General features: G+C 43.4%; 1 protein-coding gene across 3 annotated transcripts in view; it reads right to left on the bottom strand.

The window, feature by feature from the left end:
- LOC121285829 overlaps positions 1–14393 on the bottom strand; it is a 238360-nt gene that overhangs the window by 153335 nt on the left and 70632 nt on the right. For all 3 annotated transcript variants that reach the window (XR_005944797.1, XM_041202699.1, XM_041202700.1), the window contains exon 4: positions 782–3691. Coding sequence is in view for 2 of the 3 variants with exons in the window: in XM_041202699.1 (XP_041058633.1) it covers positions 782–3691 (2910 nt within the window). In the remaining variant the exon portion in view is untranslated. The remainder of the gene's footprint in view (positions 1–781; positions 3692–14393) is intronic.

Here is a 14393-nt window from a genome sequence, read left to right as displayed (position 1 = left end):
AATGGCCTGAGGATAAACACATTTTGAGTTGCAATGAACATCATATTGATCCAGGTTGGGATTTTTCTACAAAGCCAGTATCAGGAATTTCATCCTAGAACTGCAGGCACAGATTCATTTTGAAATCTCTGGCAAGATAATCAAACTGGACTTACGCAGGAGACTGAGACCTCACAGTAAACAGTGGAACCCAAAGACAATCTAGCAATGTTCAAGATTTTAAATTATTTATACCAAAGTTAGCTGCATAAGGTAGGTAGCTAAATTTCATACCAGTTGTAGAATCCAGCCTAAGGCAATATAAAATCGTATTACTACCACTGACAGAATTTTAACACCATGGTTCCTCAAGGAACCATAGAATGTTTACAGCACATAAGGAGACCATTTGGCCCATTGTGTTCATGCCGGCCTGTGCAAGAGCAATTCAGTCCCAATCTCCTGCCTTTTCCCAGTAGCCCTGCAATTTGTTTTTCTCCAATTCCTTTTTGACAGCAACAATTGAATCTGCCTCCATCACACTCTCGGGCAGTGCATTCCAGGTCCTAACCACTTGCTGTGTAAAAAAGTCCTTCCTCATGTCAGCATTGCTTCTTTTGCCAATCATCTTAAATTGGTACCCTCTGGTTCTCCATCCTTCTGTCAACAGCAACAATTTCTCTCCATCTCCAGACCCCTCATGATTTTAAGCACTCCTATCAAATCGCCTCTTAACAGATTATACGAATGGATTTAGCTGCCTGCTTTGCATGAACAATTATTTTTGTAAATACGTGCTTACCATCTTATTCTCTGCCATTGACAACATTGTGTGTACCGAAGTTTCTGTTACTCGGCTTTGACTTTCTCCAGTTGAGTAGTTCTTTCTTCCGTCGTGGTTCCTAGAGTTTGATGTTCCTTCTTGATTCATTAACAGACCATCGACTGCCTTTTGTCTCTGTCTGTGACTTTCAAAAGGCCTTGATGTCTTAGGTTCTAGGACAAACTGGTTTAGATCTTTCAGATACTCATTTATTACCCTAGGAGATTTCTGTTCAGGTTCCTCTTTATGGTCTGCTGGTCTGTGCTCTACTTCTGCACAGAGCCTGTTATCAGCTGATATCTCAACTGGTTTCTCCTTCTCTAATACGAGGTGTGGTGAACCATGAACTGGCCTCCTTGAACTGAGCAAATAGTCCAAGATGCCAGCTTTGCCATCAGGGTAATGACTATCAAAAACTTGGGTTGAACTGTCTGTCTCAACAAAAGTTATTCTTGATTTTCTTTCTTCGCCCCTATTCTTTCTATGTCTTGGCCTTAATTCACTGTGATCATCCTCTCTAGGTTTTCCCTTCTCTCTGTTTCCAGATTTTTGTCCATCAGTACGAAGCTCGGGCTGTTCCAGTTCCCTGTGCTCTGTATACATCGAGGATGGTCTGCTTTTCTTTTTTTCATGCTTGGACTGCTTGTTCAAGTTGGCTGGTGTACTGGTCAAAGTTTCCACTTCATTGATTCGTTTACTCTCTGACTTCTGGTCATTTGAACGAAGATCACACTTTTCCAACTCATCATATTCTTTATAGGCTGAGGATGGTCGGCTTTTCCTTTTCTCATCCTTGGACCGCCTCTTTACATCAGCAGACACACTCTCACAGGTATCTCTATGATATTCTTCACCATGGAGTTCCTTCATTTGATCATTTTTCTGATAGGTCTTCGCTTCGTGGAAAGCGAACGATGAGCTCTTCTGAATTTTCACAGTTGGAGATATTCCATCAGCTAACTTTGACCTGACAGTCCGATGGTCAACCTTTACAGGTTCTGGCATTCCCTTTTTATATTCAGCCATCAAGGCATCTAGGTCCAGGACACTATTACGGTGCAAATGCTTTTTATTCAGCATCTCAGATGTACCTTTGCTTTTACCTGAAGAGGATGATATTCCAAGACCCTGATCAGCAGATTTTATCATCTTTTTGGATAATTGTTCTTCGTAATCTTTTTGCCAAGTACTGGAATGGTGGTTATCCATTTTATCATGATAAAAAGAAGGCTTTGGTTCTTCATTTCTTTTAGATACTTCTTTTCTATAATCTGCCATCAAAACATCAAGGTCTAATATACTGTGCCTGTTACGCGAGGAAGTGCCCTTATCCTTTCTTGGCTTCTCAGAGTCTACCATTTTGGGCTGTTTCACTGCATGGCTTTCCTTTGAAGCATCACCCTCACTGTTTGACCATGGCATGTCAAGAAATTCTTCAGACAACAGGGTTGTTTTAGGTTTTTCTGGAATGAGAAATTTAGGATGACTTTTAGAGTTCTCTTCAGAGAATCCTTCTTTTGATCTATCGACTGGCCAACAGTCAGAAGTGGACAAGAGCTCAGTTGTATATCTGTGTTTCACATAACTGGTCCCAGTAGAACAATCAGAGATGTGATCTGTTGCACAGGTTGTAGAGTTGGGCTCCAAAGAAATCTTTTTCCTTCTCTTGTCCCTCCCTTCCTTTGGAAGGCCCTTCCCACTGAATTCTATAGTTCCATCACCTCGTAGCAACCTTTTTGCTTCTTTACATCCATCTACATTATCACTGCCCTTTGAATCTTTCACATCTATGGACCCAGCAGAGGGGAGGAGCTCCTGGTTGGCAGCTTCATTGTCCTTTTTCAAACCAAAATCTCTGGGGCTGCCTTTTGAAGTAAGTAACACTTTGGTGTTACAGTGGGAGTTGAGTTGAACCATTTTCATTTGTTTCTTTCCATCTTTATCCGAGTCCACTTTGGCTGTGGTTCGCACCTCAATATGAGGTGACTGATTTTGAACAGTATTCAGCACCTCAGCTACTTTTATTTGAGAATTTGGTGCCTCCAGAGTTGAACTGTTCTCGGCTGGAAGTGACGGATTCCAATGTCTCTTTGGGTCAGAAACATTTTCTTTACGATTTGTACGATCCATCATAGAATGTGATTTCCTGGTGTGGCGAGTTGTGACTTTGTCTTCAGATGTTGTAAGGAGGAAGCAATTGTCTGTTTTTTCACTTACATCTTGCCAAGTATCAATTTTACCATGGCTTGTAAGGAATAACAAACCAGAAACATTTTGTGCAGTAACCTTTGAGGAAGGAGGAGTATTTACTAAAGACCTGGAAACTCTTTCCTCCTCTGACTTGAAATAGGCCTTTCTTCGCCCCTCTATGGCAGCAGCTTCAGGCTCCAAAGGTTTAGTTTTACTGGCCTCTTTATCACTATACATCACCTCAGCTGCTGTTTTCATAGTAGTGTAATTGATCTGCCCAGAGTGGGCAGTTTGTTCTGATCTCTTGCCTTTATTAAAGCAGGTGTACGAGGGATCTTCTGAATGTAAAAACTCTCGTACCTTGTGACGCCGGACCTCATTTTCAATAACGGAGACTCTTACAGCTTTTATGCACAAGTCAGAGTCTGTCGATGCGTTGGCTGTTTGCTGCCCATCTGAACTTTCAGTGTCAACCCTAGTCATTGAAGCAACATCCACAGGCACACTGGTGTCATTAATTTGCCTCTTCATCTCCTCAGCCTTCCTGTTGAAACTGTTTTGCCCACTTATTTTCTCAGAGTGAGTTTTTTCATCTGTGGCAAGGTTATCAAATGCTTTGCTCACATTCTTCACCGACTGACGTCGGCTCCACCTAAATTCAGTGGCAGTGTCCATCAAGTGTAACTGTTCATTCTTTGCCTAAAAAGAAAATAAAAAGAGCAGTTCAGCATTTGACAAAGTTCCGCATAAAAGACTGTTAACAAAATGAGTGCACATCGAAATGGGGGCAGCCTATGGGCTTGGGTAGCAAAGTGATTAGGAGGTAGGAGACTGAGAGTAGGGGTAATGGGTATATATGCCAGTGGAAGGATGTGACAAATGGTGTCCCCCAGGAGTCTACACTGGAGCTCAGCTTTTCACTGTATCTATAAATCACTTGGTTGAAGGAACGGAGACCCATATTTTCACGTCTGTCAACAATGTGAAGTTAGGTGGCACAGTAAATATTGTAGATAGGAGATGGAAGTTGCAAAAGAGGAGCAGTGATAGATTAAGTGAATGGGCCAAACTGGAGCAGATGAAGTTCAGTGTGGGAAAATGTGAACTCATCCATTTTGGACCACAGAAAGATAGATCAATGTATTTTCTACATGGTCAGAAGATAGGAACAGTGGATGAGAAGCCAGATTTAGGGGTCAAAATAAATCATGAAAAGACTAGGTTCAAAAATAATTTAAAAGGAAAAGGGAATGTTTCCCTTTACCTCAAGGGAGCTGGAATGCATAAAATCATATGAAAAAGGAAGAAAAGGCCATTTGTTCCCTCAAGCCAGCTCCGACATTCAATACAATCATTGCTGATTTTCTACCTTCGTCTACCATCTCCATATCCTTCAATTCTATTAATCACCAAAAATCTATCAATCACTGACTTTTTTTCACCCAGAGAGTGGCTGGAATCTGGAACAAACTTCCTGAAAGGGTGGTGGAGGTAGGTTCGATCGACATATTCAAAAGGGAATTGGTTTCCTGCCTGAAAAGAGAGAATGTGCAAGGTTACCGGTTTGACCAGCTCCAGCACCGGGTTCCGGAGCTTGAGTGTCGGCTGGAGGCACAGCAGTGCATCCGCGAGGCTGAGAGTTATGTGGATAGCATGTTTCTAGACGTGGTCACCCCGCAGCTTAAGGAACTGCAGTCAGAGAAGGAATGGGTCAGAAGGAGGGAGTCAGGCAAGTAGTCAGGAAAGCCCCAGAGTGCATCTCATTCAAGAACAGTTCTTCTGTGTTGAAAATGGTGAGAGTGACGGGTCCTCTGGGGAGTGCAGCCAGAGTCCAGTTGCACAAGGTGGGATGAGAAAAGAGAGGATGGACAATACTGGTAGGAGACTCAATGGTGAGGGCGTTTCTGCAGCCATTGACACGACTCCAGGATGGTGTGCTGCCGCCCTGGGGCCAGGATCAAGGATGTCACTAAACAGCTGCAGGGCATTCTGAAGGGGGAGGGCGAGCAGTCAGAGATCGTGGTTCACATTGGTACCAACAACAAAGGTAGAGAGAGGGATGAGGTCCTTCAACAAGAATTTAGGGAACTAGGTAACAGATTGAGAACCTCAAAAGGTTGCAATCTCTGGATTACTCCCTCTGCCACATGCTAGTGAGGAAAGGAATAAGCAGATGGAGCAGATGAATGTGTGGCTGAATAGATGGTGCAGGAAGGAGGGCTCTAGACTCCTGGATCACTGGGTCCGTTTCTACGGAAGGTGGGATCTGTACAAGTCCGACAGGTTGCACCTGAACCAGAATGGGAGCAACATCTTTGGGGGAGCAGGGGCGTAAACTAATTTGGCAGGGGGACGAGATATAGAGTGGATGGGATATAGAGGGGGTGATGCACAGACAAGTTGAGAAAAGTCAAGTCAGCCTAGAAGGCAGAACATACATATTCAAGTTAAGGCACAAGGGAGCATGGCAAAGCTGGATGGCAATTATTTTAACGCAAGGAGTCTTGCGAGTAAGGCAAATGAGTTGAGGATGTTAATTAACACATGGGGATATATCATTGCTATCACAGAGACATGGTTGAGGGAGGAGCAGGACTGGCTGCTCAATATTCTAGGGTATAGAATCTTCAGGAGAGACAGGGTGGGGTGTGTGTAAAAGAGGAGGTGATGTTGCAAAATTGTTGCAATAAGGAGGGATGATATCTTAGAACGTTCCACAAATGAGGCCATATGGGTAGAACCTAAACACAAAAAGGGGGCAATCACACCACTGGGAATGTACTATAGATCCCCAAACAGTCAGAGAGAGATAGAAGGGCAGGTGTATAGGCAAATCTCAGAGAAGCGTAGAAATAATAGGGTAATAATAGTAGGGGATTGCAACTTCTCTAATATTAACTGGGATAGACAAAGGGTGAAAGGCTTAGAGGGGGCAGAATTCTTAAAATGTATCCAGGAAAACTTTTAAAGCCACCACTTAGGAAGTCCTACAAGACAGGGGGCGGTGCTGGACCTAATTTTAAGGAACAAAGCCGAGCAAGTGGTAGAAGTGTCAGTGGGGGAGCATTTCGGTGATAGCGACCATAACTCAGTAAGGTTTAAGCTAGTTATGGAAAAGGACAAAGATGGACCAGAAATAAAGGTTCTGAATTTGGTGAAGGCTGATTTTAATATAAGACAGGATCTGGCCAAAGTGGACTGGGAGCAGCTACTTGTAGGAAAATCTACATCAGAACAGTAGGAGTCATTCAAAAAGGAAATAGTGAGACAGCAGGGCCAACATGTTCCCATAAGGATGAAGGGTGGGACCAACAAGTCCAGAGAACCCTGGATGTCGAGGAATATACAGGAATTGGATAAGGCAAAAAAGGGAAGCTTAGGGTAGATACCGAGGGCTCAGTATAGCAGAAGCCCTAGAAGAGGGGTATAGAAAGTGCATGGAGTTATTTAAAAAAGAAATTAGGAGAGCAAAGAGAGGGTGTGAAAAAACACAGGCAGATAAAATAAAGGAAAATCCAAAGGCATTTTTTAAGTATATTAGGGGCAAGAGGGTAACCAGGGAAAGAGGAGGGCCCATTAGGGACCAAAGTGGCAATCTGTGTGGGGAGCCAGATGACGTAGGTGAGGTTTTAAATAAGTACTGTGCATCATATTCACTATAGAGAAGGCACAGAAATTAGGGGGGTGGGGGGGGGGTGGTGCGGGTACTGTGATACACTTGAACAAATTAGCATTGAGAAGGAGGAGATATTAGTGGTTTTAGCGGGCTTAAAAGTGGATAAATCCCCAGGCTCAGAAGAGGTGTATCTCAGGCTGCTGTGGGGGGCAAGGGAGGAGATTGCAGAGGCCCTGACATTAATTTTCAAATCCTCTCTGGCCACAGGAGAGGTGCCAGAGGACTGCAGGACAGCTAATGTGGTACCATTATTCAAGAAGGGTGGTAAGGATAAACCAGGGAACAATAGGCCAGTGAGTCTAACATCAGTGGTAGAAAAAATTATGTAAAAAATTCTGAGGGACAGAACTAATCTCCACTTGGAGAGGCAAAGATTAATCAAGGATAGTGAGCATAGCTTTGTCAGGGGGGATCATGTCTAACAAATTTGATTGAATTTTTCGAGGAGGCGACTAGGCATGTAGATGAGGGTAGTGTAGTTGACGTAGTCTACATGGACTTCAGAAAGGCTTCTGACAAGGTCTCGCATGGAAGACTGGTCATGAAGGTAAGAGCCCATGGGACCCAGGGCAATTTGGCAAATTGAATTAGTGGCAGGAGGCAGAGGGTGATGGTCGAAGGCTTTTTTTGTGACTGGAAGCCTGTGTCCAATGGCATACCACAGCGTTCGGTGCTGGGTTTCTTGCTGTTTGTAGTGTACATTAATGATATGATCATTAAGTTCGCAGATGACACAAAAATTGGCGGTGTGGTAAATAGTGAGGAAGAAAGCCTTAGGCTACAGAACGATATAGACAGGCTGGTCAGATGGGCAGAACAGTGGCAAATGGAATTTAATCCTGAAAAGTATGAGATGATGCATTTTGGGGGAACTAACAAGGCAAGGGAGTACACGATGAATGGTAGGACCCTTAGGAAGTGCACAGGATCAGAGGGACCTTGGTATGCATGTCCATAGATCTTTGAAGGCAGCAGGTCAAGTAGATAAGTGGTTAAGAAGGCATATGGGATACTTGCCCTTATTAGCAGAAGCATTGAATACAAGAGCTGGGAGATTATGATGGAGCTGTATAAAACGTTAATTAGGCCACATCTGGAGCAGTGTGTGCAGTTCTGGTTGCCACACTATAGGAAGGATATGATTGCACTAGAGAGGGTGCAGAGGAGATTTACCAGGAAGTTGCCTGGGCTGGAGCGTTTCAGCTATGAAGAGAGATTGAATAGACTGGGGCTGTTTTCCTTGGTGGAGAGAGGCTGAGGGGGGACCTGATTGAGGTATACAAAATTATGAGGGGCATAGATAGGGTAGATAGGAAGAAATTTTTCCCTTTAGTGGAGGGGTCAATAACCAGAAGGTATAGCTTTAAGGTAAGGGGCAGGAGGTTTAGAGGGGATCTGAGGAAACATTTTTCACCTAGAGGGGGGGAAGATATCTAGAATTCACTGCCTGAAAGGGTGGTAGAGGCAGGAGCCCTCACAACATTTAAGAAGTATTTAGATGAATATTTGAAACGCCATAGCATACAAGGCTACAGGTCAAGTGCTGGAAAATGGGATTAGAGTAGATAGGGGCTTGATGACTGGCATGGATATGATAGGCCAAAGGGCCTCTTTTGGTGCTGTAAACTCTATGACACTATGCTACAGGGATAAGGCAGGGGAGTGGGACTAGGTGGAGTTCTCTTTCAGAGAGCCAGTGCAGACTGAATGGGCCGAATGGCCTCCTTCTGCACCGTAAAGACACTGTGAATATAACTGAGCATCCATAGCCCTCTTGGGTAGAGAATTCGAAAAGTTCACAAACCTTTGAGTAATACCTACAATCTTCTTTAACTACATTTATTGGATGGATTTTATGAATTTTACTCCTTTTTCAAGCTCCTTTTTCAAGTTTTGTTTCTCTAAATTCTTTCCTCCCTTCATAAACTTGATTGTTTTTTGTGCCCCCTCCAAACTCCATTCCCTAGCAACCAACTCCATCCCTCTCCCGGGCAACAGTCTGAGGCTAAACCAGCCTGTGCGCAAACTGGTGTCATATTTGACCCTGATAGGAGCTTTTGACCTCATTCATATCATCACCAAAACTGCTTATTTCTATCTCCATAACACTGCAGATTTTGTCTGTCTCAACTCTTCTTCTGCTGAAACCCTCATTCATGCCTTTGTTACCTCTAGACTTGACTATTCCAATGCGCTCCTGTCTAATCTCTTACATTTTATCCTCCATAAAATTGAGGTCATCCAATCTCTGCTGCCCATGTCTTAACTCACACCAAATCCCTTTCACCTATCATCCCCAGTGTTTTTTGGCCTTTATCAACTCCCGGTCGAGCAACGTCTTGATTTTAAAATTCTCATCCTTGTTTTCAAATCCTTCTATGACCTCACCCTCCATAACTCCGTAATCTGCTCCAGCCCCACAACCCTCCGAAATTTCTGCGTTCAACTAATTCCGGCCTCTTGAGTATACCTGATGTTGGTGGCCATGCCTTGATTTGTCTAGGCCCTAAGCTCTGGTCCCTTCCCTACATCTCTCTGCTTTTCTAACTTGCTTTCTTATTTTAAGGCACTCTTATAAAATGTACTTCTTTGACCAAACTTTTTATCACCTGATCTAGTATCTCTTTATATGTCTTGGCTTCATATTTTGTTTTATCATGCTCCTCTGGAGCACCGGGGATGTTTCATTACATTGTGGCTACAAGAGCCAGCCAGAGGCTGGGAATTTTACAGAGAGGAACTCACCTCCTGACTCCCCAAAGCTTGTCCACCATCTACAAGGCTCAAGTCAGGAGTGTGATGGAATACTCTCCACTTGCCTGGATGAGTGCAGCTCCAACAGTACTCAAAAAGCTCAACATCACCAGGACAATGCAGCCCAGTTGATTAACACCCCATCCAGCACCTTAAACATTCACTCCCTCCACCAACGCACATGTGGCAGTGGTGTGTACCATCTACAAGCAACTCACTGCAGCAACTCACCAAGGATCCTTCAACAGCACCTTTCAAACCTGCAACCTCTACCACCTAGAAGGATAAGGGCAGTAGATGCATGGGAACACCACCACCTGGAAGTTCCCCTCCAAGTCACACATCATCCTGACGTGAAACGACATCGCTGTTCCTTTCCTGTCGCTGGATTAAAATCCTGGATTTCCCTCCTTAATAGAACTGTGGGTGTTCCTACAACACACGGATTGCAGTGGTTCGAGAAGGCAGCTCACCAACACCTTCTCAAGTGCAATTAGGGATGGGTAATTACTTCTAGTCTAGCCAGCGGCACCCCACATCCCATGAACGAATAAATTTAAAAAACTTAATGGTGCCAAATGAAGATTGATGCTGAAATAGGGTGCATCAAAGTCTCCTCTAAGATAATGGCTGCCCTGATTAGATCATTTTGCGCTGTATATCATGCAAACTCATGAACAGGCCTAAGGCTATCACTTTCTGCCCTGAAAACTGCCCAGTTTACCTCAGATTACCCTGGAGGGGGAGGTATCTTAAAAATTTGAGCAACAGGTGAAGCTGGCTGTTTCACGCTGCTACTATGCAGCAGCAACACGTGTGGTTTCACCACTAACAGGATGCTGCTGTCAAACCAAAAAGATGTTCTCTCTATCACACAAATGAGAAAAGTGGTATTTGAATTTCAGTGCCTGTGTGGGCCACATGTCCTAAAAACTGATAAATCGTATCAAACAGCCTGTCCCAGCTGCTGTTTGCAACAGGCAGGGTAAAGAACATACCCAACTGTGCCTCCAAAACTCAAAACATTAGATGTGATTCCACAATTGGACAACATTTGCTAAATAATCTTCAGTGTGATAAGAATTACGCTAACAACCAATTTAAGATCGTTAGTCGGACTCGCAGTGTGGCACATTTCCGTGTACTGGAAGCTACTTATATTAATACACAGGGCCCTGTTCTTTGTAGACAGAAAGAACATGTATACACATTGCGCCTGTTTCAGCTAAATAAAATAAGTGACAGCTATTCACTGACTCATTCCTCAGGGCAATGCTTTGACAAAGCAGGGTCAAGCTGCCTGGTTTAAATTTCAAACAATGCTTGGCAGTTAACTGTCAGTTACCATCACTGGTGCATTCTCCAAGGCAACGCCACATGCCAACCAATCAGCATTCTCCTCACATACAGTATAAATTGTTGTTTTCTCCTTATATTGGTATTTTTGTGAAGTGTCCTGATGAGTGCAAGATGAAAAGCTTAGACATGTCTCTCTTTTTCAGCAATACTTAAATATGTTGTTGTTGAAGACATATCTCCTTATCTCAGTCCTTAATGGCTGACCCTTTATGGTGAAACTGTGACCACCTTAGTAGGGGAGGCTTCCCAGCAGGGAAATATTCTCATAAATAAAATCAAAAAAACTGCGGATGCTGGAAATCCAAAACAATTTCTGTTAGGGAAATATTCTCCCACTTTCTACCCTGCTATATCTCTTAAGAATTTTATATGCTTCAATTAGATCAGCTCTTGGCTCATCTTAACTCTAGGGAATATAGGTCTAGACTACTCAATCTCTCCTCATACAACAGTTCCCTCACCACAGGAATCTAACTTGGAGAACCTTCACTGCACTCCCGTCTAAGGCAGGTATATCCTAAGGTAAGGAGACCAAAACTATATAGTGTTCCAGGTGTGGTCTCACCAAGATCCTGTATAATTGCAGTAAGACCTCTTATTTTTAGACGCCATTCCCTTTGCAATTAAAGTTAACATATCACTTGCTTTCTAATTGCTTGCTCTACTTGTATGTTAGCTTGCTATGATTTGTCTACAAGGACACCCAAATCTCTCTGAATACAAACATTTAAAAATATTCTGCTTTTTTTTTCTTCCTTCCTACCTTTGGATAACTTCATCTTTCTCCACATAATAGTCCACGTGTGACATTTTTACTCACTCACTTAACATGTCTAAAACCTTTTGCATCTATTTTATGTTCTCCTCACAAGCTAGCTTTCCTAGCTAACTTTGTGTCACAGTAAACTTGGATGCATAACATTCGGTCCCTTCATGTAAGCCATTGATAATGAATTGTAAATAGCTGAGGCCCAAGTACTGACCCTTGCTGTACTCCATTAATCTGAAAACGATCCATTTATTCCTATTTGTTTCCTGTCCGTTAACCAATCTTCAATCCATGCTATTCGCCCACCACTTCCACCAATCCTATGAGCCCTTCATTAGGGGTGGAAGTTATGTTGCAACTGGACAGATCACTGGCTAGACCCCATATGAAGTACTGTTTTCAGTTCCATGCACACCCGTGGAAAGCTGTATTGACCTTGGAGGCAGAGCAGTGTTAAGAGTTCATTTATGAGGACATGTTGTAGAGACTAGGTTTGTCTTCCATTGCATATAGAAATTAAGGAATGATTGAATTTGGAATTGAAAGCTACTCTCATTAATGGGTGCCACGAAACTATCACCAATGGTTGAAAAGACTTCTGTGTTCATTAACGTCCTTTAAGGAAGGAAATATGACACCTAAACCTGCAAAGGCCTCCTTACAAACATCTGCGGGCTCATACCAAAATTGGGAGAGCTGTCCCACAGGCTTGTCAAGCAACAGTCTGACATAGTCATTCTCACTGAATTGTACCTTACAGCCAATTGGCCGGACACCATCATCACCATTCCTGCATATGTCCTGTCTCACAGGTAGGACAGACCCAGCAGAAGTGGTGGCACAGTGGTATACAGTTAGGAAGGAGTTGCCCTGGGAGTTCTTAAAATTGAATCGGGACCCCATGAAGTCTCATGACATCAGATCAAACATGGGCAAGGAAACCTCTGGCTGTTTACCACCTAACACCTTCCCTCAACTGATGAATCAATACTCCTCCATGTTGAACACCACTCGGAGGAAGCACAGAAGGTGGCAAGAGGTGGAGGACTTCAATGTCCATCACCAGGAGTGGCGTTGTAGCACCACTACTGACTGAGCTGGCTATGTCCTGAGGGACATATCTGCTTGACTGTGCCTGCGGCAGCTGGTGAGAAAGCGAACACAGGGGAAAAACTGACTAGACCTTGTCCTCACGGTTCCAACAATATGATTTAACCTAATCTCAGAACAACATCCGATAATACATCAGTGTGATCATGCATTTTTGTACTCACGCTGACCTTGGGTGTCAGGAGAGGAATGAAATATTGGGGAGTCCAAGTGAAAATTGGACACTGATGGTAAAGAATGCTGGGGTACACTCCACAAGCGGCAGCAGCTTGCTTCTCCAAACAGCCATTCCACCTGAGCCTGGAAAGCATGCGTCAGCAGCCCATTTGATCACTGGGAATGTCAGAATCATGACAGAATCACTACATACAGTCGAGGAGGAGGCCACTTGGCCCATCGAGTCTGCACTGGCTCTCTGAAAGAGCATTTTACCTATTCCTAGTCCCAAGCCTCATCCCCGTAACCTTGCACATCCTTTCTCTTTTCAGATAGCAATCCAATTCTTTTTTGAATACCTCGATCAAACCTGCCTCCACTACCCTCTCAGGAAGTTTGTTCCAGACTCCAATCATCCTCTGGGTGAAAAATCTTATCCTCACATCATTTATATTCCTTTTGCAAAATATTTTGAATCTGTGCCCTCTGGTTCTTGAGTGGGAACAATTTCTCACTAATTACCCTGTCCACACCCCTCAGGATCTTGAACACCTCTATCAAGTCTCCTCTCAGTCTTCTTTTCTCCAAGGAAAAGAGTCCCAACCTCTCCAATCTATCCTCATAGCTACAGTTCTTTATCCCTGGAATCATTCTTGTGAATCTCCTCTGTACTCTCTCCAATGCCTTCACATCCTTCCTCAAGAATGGCACCAGAACTGGATGCAGTATTCCAGATGAGGTCTAAACAGTGTCTTACACAAGTTCAAAATGACCTCCTTATTCTTGTACTCAATGCCCTATTAATAAAGCCTAAGATAGTGTATGTTTTATTAACTGCTCTCAACATGCCCTGCCATCTTCAATGACTTATGTACATATAAACCGAGGTCCCTCTGTTCCTGCACCTCCTTTAGTGTTTCTCCCTTTATTTTATACTTTCTCTCCATATTCCTCCTGCCAAATTGGATCACCTCACAGCTCTCTGCATTGAACTTCATCCGTCACTTGTCTGCCCAATCCACCAATATATCTATGTCCTTTTGAAGTTCAAGACCATCCTTAACACAGTTGGCAACGTCTCCAATCTCCATATCATCTGCAAATTTTGAAACCATGCCCTGCACACCACAGTCCAGGTCATTAACATCAAGAAGAGCAAGGGTCCCAACACTGACCCCTGAGGAACTACTCTACAAGCCTTCTTCCAATCTGAAAAACATCCATTAACCACTACTCTGTTTCCTGTCAATCAGCCAATTTCTTATCCAAGTGCCTACTCTCTCTTTTATTTCATGAGCTAGAATTTTGTGCCTGTTGTGTGACACTGCATCAAATGCCTTTTCAAAATCCATATACACCACATCCACAGTGTTGCCAATATCTCTGTTACCTCCTCAAAAAACACCAGCAAGTTAGTTAAACATGATTTTCCCTTAATGAATCCATGCTGGCTTTCCTTAATTATCCTGCACTTGTCTAAGTGAGTATTGATTTTCTCCTGAACTATAGTTTCCAGAAGTTTCCCTATCACTGAAGTCAAACTGAATGGTCTGTAGTTGCTGGCATTATCCTCGCAC

The sequence above is a fragment of the Carcharodon carcharias genome, chromosome 13, assembly GCF_017639515.1.
Source record: "Carcharodon carcharias isolate sCarCar2 chromosome 13, sCarCar2.pri, whole genome shotgun sequence".
Classification (NCBI taxonomy): domain Eukaryota; kingdom Metazoa; phylum Chordata; class Chondrichthyes; order Lamniformes; family Lamnidae; genus Carcharodon; species Carcharodon carcharias.
The sequence above is the reverse complement of the archived record's forward strand: the minus strand, read 5'-3'. Positions and strand labels throughout refer to the sequence as shown.